The following is an 8298-nucleotide window of genomic DNA, read 5'->3' as shown; positions in this document are numbered from 1 at the left end:
AAAATATAGGTCAAGACCAGTTGGCAATCTAATGACACGGCGCTTTCATGTTCAAACTTCAGCAGAAAAAATCACCATCTCTATAAGACTGAATCATTCATGAATATTTATATAAACTCTCTGGTTTGTGATATTATATGACAATGTCAACACGACATAATATATAAATATTACAATCAGTTAAAGTTTAGATAACTCCAGTATCCCTTGAGTTATCTATCTAGCTGGTTATCTGTAACTCGTGATTCCAGTCAGTTAAAGAAATTGTACAACCTCGACTCATTCTCGTTTTGCATCAGTAGTGTAAATCAACATCCAAGTACTCAAAAATTGTAAGTAGTCAATCTCTTTCTTTATATGAAAACTGTAACTTTTCAATGTGTGTATATACAAATTATAATTGTGAGTTGGGCGATCATATTTGATCCTACTCCCATTTCTATTTCCATGCACTTTTACATTCCATCACTTTTACATTTACCACCCCACCCCCACCGCCCCTTTTTTTTATTAACCCCCGCAAAATTGTTAGGAATAGGGTTTAGGGTTAGGGTAATGGTTAGGGTCATTTATTTAAGATTAAAACCTAGTAGTGCGACAACAATGAAATTTTGAGACGCAAAAATGGGAGTCAGATCAAACATGAATGCCGTGAGTTGTTAGTATTCAGTGTCATTATATACAAATATTCACAACTATTCAAGCTCTTTATATAGAAATTGTAAGCATTGGATCTCTTTATAAATACAAATTGTAATTATTCCGTCTGTGAGAGGGGGGAGAAAGAGAGAGAGAGGGAGGGGGAGAGAGTGAGAGAGAGCCTTTATTCATTGATTTTACTTGTGTATGTGTCGTTTCTCACGTAAAACCATGGGGTAGAAACCCCGACAATATCAGCTCTTATGGTAGACCATTCGACCCTCATCTCATTGGCACTTAAAGAGTACAACAAGTTGTGCTAGACAATTTGACGGCCGGAAAACTATTTTTATACTATATTAAGTCTCGATGTTTGTTTTCCTTCAGATTGAAATTTCAAGATGCAGGCCTTACAATGGAATAGAGTTGATATGACTTTGAAGAATGTTAGTGCTAAAATCCCGGAGGTTACTGATGACTATGTCCTGGTGGAAGTTTCACATGCTGGAGTATGTGGAACCGATCTACATATTATGGCGAAGGAATTCCGGTCCTCGGATCTTGTAATTCTTGGTCACGAGTTCTCTGGAACGGTTGTTAAAGTCGGAAAGAACGTAAAGAACGTGGCCGTTGGGCAACGAGTTGCCGTAGAGCCAAATTCAATTTGTGGAGGTTGCAGTTTCTGCAGACGTGGGAAACCAAATTTTTGTAAGGACGGGTTGGCTCAAGCGCTTGGTGTCATGAATAATGGCGGATTTTCCAATTTTTGTTTGGTGCCAGGTACCCAGGCGATTCCAGTTCCGGATTCTCTACCGCTTGATAAAGCTGCTTTATGTGAACCCTACTCTTGTGTTGTCCATGGTTACGAGTTGCTAGGGAAGGTGGAGGATGGCAGCAACATTTTAATCATGGGTGCAGGAATCATTGGTCTACTTTGGGGGTCGATGTTACACCACCGCGGTTTCAGGAACGTTACAATGGTAGAAGTTGCAGATGGCAGACGACAGCTTGCCAAGGATGCAGGACTGGGATTTGACGTCCTTCACCCAAGTGCCCTGGAAGAAAGTTTCAAGGGAAAAGAAGCCAGTGAAGACGGGTTTGATATCGTGGTGGATTGTACTGGCAATTCAAAAGCAATTGAAATGGCCTTCTATATGCTGAAAGGTGGCGGAAAACTGCTCATATTTGGTTGCGCGCCACCTACTGCCGAAATTAAAGTTAAGCCTGCTCAGATTCAGTTCAAAGAATTATCGATAATCGGCGTCCAGATTAACCCGTATTGCTTTACAAAAGCCGTAACTCTCGTCAGCGATATGGCAGACAAATACCTAGACTTCAAAAGACTCGGAATTGAAGTTTTCACTTTGAATCAGTATGAGACGGCCATTTCCAAATTAAAAGCCGGGCAGATTTCCAAAGCGATGTTCTGTGTGAAGAAGGAGTGAATAATGTGAAGAAGGAGTGAATAATGTGAAGAAGGAGTGAATAATGTGAATTATGATTGACAATAATGGTGTTATTAACGTAGTTGTTATTATGATTCGTTCTTAGATACAGTAGAATCTGCAATAAGCAGCCACCCAAGGGAATTTTCACAACTGACCGCTTAACGGGAATGGCCTCTTAATAAAATCTCGTTGCTTTTTGTGCCGACATAAATTAAATATTACGCTTGTATTACAAAATGGCGTCAAATTCTAAAATACAGTGGCGTGCAGAGAGAAAAGGGCGGAGAGTGAAATGAAAAATTATCACCGTTTAGGTTGGCGGTGCGGAGAGTAAAATAAGAATGACGTTTTTTAAAATTTGAAATCAGCGTCTTTGTTATAATTCGTTCTTAAATATTACAAAATGGCGTCTAAATCTAAAATACACAGAGAGTGAAATATACAAATCTAAAATACACGGAGAGTGAAATAATTAAAATTACCTTTTTTGAGATTTGAAATTATCGCCGTTAACTGTCTTCCTTTGTGATATTTCTCAATAGTCAGTACCAGGAAAATAAAATCAAGGAGTTTAGCACCGCCCATCACCAAACCTCTGCACGACACTGTATATACCTGACAAATGCTTTTATACTATATTATTATATACCATTTTTGTTAAAAGATAATCAAATATACTCTACTTTTGTGTTAAAAATTTATTTTGTTTTCAAGAAACTGAATTGATATTTTCAAAAATTCCGGATCTGGGCCCTGTTTCACGAAATTTTAACTAAAGATAAAATCCAATTTTAGTAGATACTTCAATTTTGATTGGCTAAGCACTAAAATCAATCTAATATTATCCAATCAAATTTCGTGAAACAGGCCCCAGAGAGTTTGTATAATTTAATGTTCATGAATGATTCAGTGTTATAGAGATGGTGATTTTTTTAAATTTTTTTAAACATCAAAACGGATTGCCCTCGGATTTCCCGCAGGCCTTGATCTATATTTTTGCCCCTCAGCTTTGGGTAATACGAACCAATATTGTTATAAATTTTAGTACACGGGTTTCATATTATATTTGTCATGCACTGAGAAATCAATTGAAATTTAACGTCCCCCTTTCTGCACCGACTGGGTTAATGAAGACGGGCATACGGGGGAATTGTGCCCGGATATCGGCGCTACAGTCTACTATTATATCGAATTTCAACTGTCAGATGTTCTTTTAATTACGTGCACGCCAACGGGTACGCAGGTGCTATGAGGGAAATTTTGCCCGGGCAGCGGCACTATGGCCTACTCTTATATCGAATTCCAACTATCAAGGGATCTTTCACATGCATGCCAATGTATACACGGGGTCTCGGTTTTTCGTCCCATCCGAACGACTAGACGCTCCCCTTGCCTAACCCTACGTCCTGCTCCACTGACAAGGAGATACTACACTTATATTAATAAGCTTGCTGTCTGAAATTGTGAAGTAAAGTTGATACATATATTTTTATATTTTCGATTCACTTATATTATATTTACTTAAACATACATTATGCAAGAACTAAATCTGTCTATTGCAGGTCTTTCTTTAGGCCTGAAATGTTATCTAAATTATTAATTAGACATTAATTAACTTATCCAGACCATAATCAACTCCCGATGGCATCACTAGCCTGCGATATTGACTGGATTATGATTCCATTTGCTGAACGACTTCCATTCATAATTTAATCATGAAATGGATGATCGAGACTATGTTTTTTATTGTACAGACTTTAGTAATGATGATCGAGACTAGGCCGAAATTCCAATCGCTTAATCCTCGGTTCATAGTATATCAATTTGACTGAAATTTTCAGCATATTGCCTTTACATTATGTAGTTTTTAACTATTATAGTGGGAACTGCCAGCTCTTTATCTTATCTCCCATAATGTATGTTTAATAAATAATAAAAGTCGATGTAACAAACTGCAACCCAACCACAATGATTACATATCTCGACGATATACGGACGGCTTTTATTTTTAGTTCATATACACTTAAAGATGCATTATGTAAGAGCTAAATCTTCCCATTGCAGGTCTTTATTTTGACATGTTATCTAAATTACTATTTACTCTTAAATAATTACTATTTACTATTACTATTTACTCTTAACACAACGAGCCAATAATCAACACTCTATACATCGGATGGCCGGGATTTAAATGAATTTGAAAACACACAAGATTTTAAAATTTAACGAAAAAAATGGATAATTGAGACTTAGTCTCGGTTGACAAGTGCCGTTGCTAAGATAATAAACGATCTATCCTTCATCTTCAAACAGTATTAACCACTCCCAGAATGAAAAGACATAATTTCTTTCAATCTTTCAAGTGGACGTTACACCCCCCCCCCTCTCTCTCTCTCTCTCTCTCAGTAGACAACCTTTATGTACTAATATAAATATCATATCCTTGACATGGTAATACATGTATTGCTAAAAAAAATGCATAATGTCGTGAATACGTGAACAGCTAAATACTCCCCGTGAAATATGAGATTAAATCAGTGGATTTTAGGTAACCTATAAAATATAACACTAAGTCTATAGCCTAACCTTTAAACTTTAAAATGCATAAATAAATATAAAAAATGTGTAGCAAGGTTTTATGGGTCTACCTGTATCTTAAATGAAGTGAATTGGGGTTTAAAGGAGCTAAACCCCTATTCTTTGGCAACTAGAAATGGACACAAATGGGTCGCGACGTATATAATAATGTAGGATTTACATTCAATCGTTTCTATTTTTACTACAATTTCTAATCGGTTATAAATTATGCCCGGCGAAATACGCGAAGAGTTAAAATTGAATGACAGTCTTTGGCGTCTGGCCATTCCAGTCTACGCTAGTAGTATTCTCCTGCGGCATATGTTTAAGTCTCGTTCATTACAAATGGCGCTCGAATGCATTCTGGCACGCGATTCGTGTGCCAATTTTAAAATGTTCATTTTGTTCATATTAAATATGAAAAGCTCATCTTTTCACGGTAAGATAACAACATCAATGTTGGTTTAAACTGACCAATAAGTCGTGTCTGCAATTTCGAAGACTGAGGATGAATTCCTGTGAATATCGAAGTCTCATTATGTTCTTGGATTATCCTCTGTCAATGTTGTCGTCGAGCAGGCAACAAGCCGACAGCCTGTTAGTACCAGTGTGTGATGCCCTTGTCCTGCGTGCTTCCCATTGGTGTTTTTCAAGGAATCCAGTATTTTTCTAGTAAGATTGGTTGTCTCTACATTCCATATTATTGCCATACTTTTATTGGAAATAATTAAATACTTTAGCCCTTTAAGTCTATGGCGTATGATTCAAATAACAATAATATTCTATCCACGACACGTAACTCAATACGTTAAAGAATACACGGCGACCCAACGTCAATACTCAACCAAAACTGGGGTATTTTGTGATTAACGTAGAATAATTCTTTCACTTTAATAATAAAATTGCGCACAGGACAAAATCCAGAAGGTTAGCCATGCAACCCTACTACTTGGTCAGGAAGGGAGAGAGAGAGAGATGGAGAGAGAAATGGGGTTTACCGTCCACTCGACACAGACTAGGTCATTTCGGGACTAACATATGGTTAAATTTTATTTCCATAATTCGCATGCGCGTAGGGGTCTTTAGCAGTGGCAGGAAACCGGAGGACCCGGAGAAAACCCACGAGGTTGGACAGGCGACTCTACTCCTTGTCACATACAACCGGGCAATCGAAACCACGCCAGTTGACTTAATTAATGACAGGCTTTATGATACAGCGCGCACGTGCTAACCATTCAGCCATCCACCCCCCACCCCCACCCCCCGGTAAGGAAGGAGCTGTGGTGCGAGTGTCAGTAAACCGTTCAAAGGTAGGGTGTGTTGCTTTATGTTTTCTGTCATTTTGGGAGTAAAAAATATCTCTGAGTAAACTTGCCGACCATTTTGAATGTCACGTGATGTATCCTTCCATCGATCGATTCACAAAGATCCAAGATGGCTTCTCAAACTCGCATTTCTTCAGAAATGTCGCGTTTTTAGCCGAATCACTCACATTGCGCACTACAAATAGTTCCCGGTAAATCATCAAATCGGCTGTATGCGAATGAACTTTTGATGCCAAGATGTGGAGAATATTCCAAGGATCATTAATATGACTCATGCAATGAACCCATGCTTAATTGTCGAGAAATCGGCAGCATTTCATTCAAACAAATTGAGCCAATCAGAAGCCACTGGGGGCGGAGCTTAGAAAAATGATGTAAGACTGATTAATGCCCGGCGAGTTTTCCCAGGAATAAACAAAAGGTAAATTTATCTCTTGGAGCCGAGATTGTAAAAAATATACCTTTAATTTAAGTATCCTACCGATACCTATCTACAAGAACGTAGGTAAAACCGTTGAGATATGCTGATGTCTTTGTTTTTAGCTACGATTGGTTAGCTTTAGTCTGACCTAGCAAATTTAATTTGTTTATTAATGCATGTAACATAATATTAAAGATGAGATCATTTTATAATATTAGGACTAATTAAACATACCCGTTCCAATGTAGTGACACAGCTTTCTTTTAACGGCAAATATTGACAGCTAAGTAATCAAGTCGTGTTTTTAACTGACTTGGAACGCCCATTCCTCTACTTACGGCATTACTTTTGTCTAAGTCGCGAATTTTGATTGGCTATTGTTCACGTCATATATTTAGCCCCGCCTTCATGATGTTTAGAAGCGGGATTGGGATGACCTAGTGGTCTAGAGCATAGTGCTCTAGTTGGCCGGTCAACTCTGGCTTGCGGCTGCGGTTTCGATCCCTGGTGTGAGCGTATGTGGCTTGCGGATAGAACGCATTCTCACCCTCTTGGGTTTACTCCGGTTTCTTCCCCTCAGGAAAAACCCCTAGGCGTGCGCTAAGATAACAAGAATAAGACAACTTGTCTGCGACACTGCCTTCGATGGAATCGGACGTTAAACTCTAACAGAAGATGAATGATGTTTAGACGTTATAGGCCTCTCCCATTTCAAAATGTCGAGCGTGGCAAAAGCTTATAACGCTTAGATTTAAAAGAGAAGATTTGTACCCGTGACAGGTAGCATGCTTGTACGAGCCAGGGATACAGTGTGGGGAGGGTGGGCAGCTGTTCCTCTAACTTTTGGGCTATCTGACTTTTCGGGCAGACGGGTAAAGTGGGGAAAAGAATTATGATATAATACAATATTACAAACCCCCTTATGTAAATATTCATGAACGATTTAATCTTATAGAGATGTTGATTTTATCTGAAGATTGAACATTAAAGCCGAGTATTGACTAGCTACCAGTCCTGGATCTCAGTGTCGGGTTTAGATGTAGAGACGGTCCTATAGTCTATTCCACTGATGAGTGCTCTCCCAATCCTACGCCCTCACGACTAGCTGAAGATGAAAGCGTATTTTTTAAACACAATTGAGCAAAACCGAGGATGTTGACGGATGTTTAAGACTACAGTGCGTGTAAGAAAGGCTTCTGTCAGTGTGAAAAATATAGACCCAACCCCCTAGATCTTGTACCCCTGGATTTCAGCCTGCTAAATCTGGTACACCATGGATAGATGCTCCCTAGACATCGGAGCCCTAGGCTACAGCCTAGGTAAACCCAGCACTGCTTGATCTATATTTTGCGGGGATCATTCGCGGCTAACATCGGGATCGACAGTTGAAGCCTCCGGGATAGTGAGCTAGCGCTTCAAACTAAACATAGGCTGCCTGTCCACAGTTAGCTCCGCTTGAGAACAGACACTAAGCTAGTTGACCAACATTTTAAGTCCTAAATCGACGACTTTTAGTCGAAAACACTAAGTATACTTCGAGAATTTTGAGAAATATTTATTCTGCATCTATCCAATAGAAATGAGAAGTTTTATTTGTGTGTATGACAGAAGTGTAACGGAGTAGAACCGCATTACAAAATAGTATACTACTTTTTGAATATGGCGGACATTCAGGGCAGAGATCTATTCTCGAAGTAGGAAGTAGATGGATCACTGTGTGCAGAATGCCAGTGCCTTACTCACTGGAGTCCAGGGGCCTGTTTCACGAAATTTTAACTAAGATAAAATCCAAATTTTAGTAATTTGATTGGATAATATTAGATTGATTTTAGTGCTTAGCCAATTAAAATTGAAGTATTTACTAAAATATGGATTTTATCTTTAGTTA

The 8298-nt window shown here is 38.6% G+C and overlaps 1 protein-coding gene across 1 annotated transcript; it reads left to right on the top strand.

The window, feature by feature from the left end:
* LOC126816202 (uncharacterized) lies at positions 1–2769 on the top strand. The gene is made up of 2 exons (XM_050542478.2): positions 1–332; positions 1027–2769. Exon 2 carries the CDS (start codon positions 1041–1043, stop codon positions 2082–2084), a length of 1044 nt encoding a protein of 347 aa, XP_050398435.1. The 5' UTR covers positions 1–332; positions 1027–1040; the 3' UTR covers positions 2085–2769.
* Positions 2770–8298: the final 5529 nt, after the last annotated feature.

This window comes from Patella vulgata, chromosome 3 (assembly GCF_932274485.2).
Source record: "Patella vulgata chromosome 3, xgPatVulg1.2, whole genome shotgun sequence".
Taxonomy (NCBI): Eukaryota; Metazoa; Mollusca; class Gastropoda; family Patellidae; genus Patella; species Patella vulgata.
This window is presented reverse-complemented; position numbering and strand designations above follow the sequence as displayed.

Coding starts and splice junctions, on each gene's coding strand:
- LOC126816202 (XM_050542478.2), top strand. CDS start 1,041: ATGCAGGCCTTACAATGGAATAGAGTTGATATGACTTTGAAGAATGTT.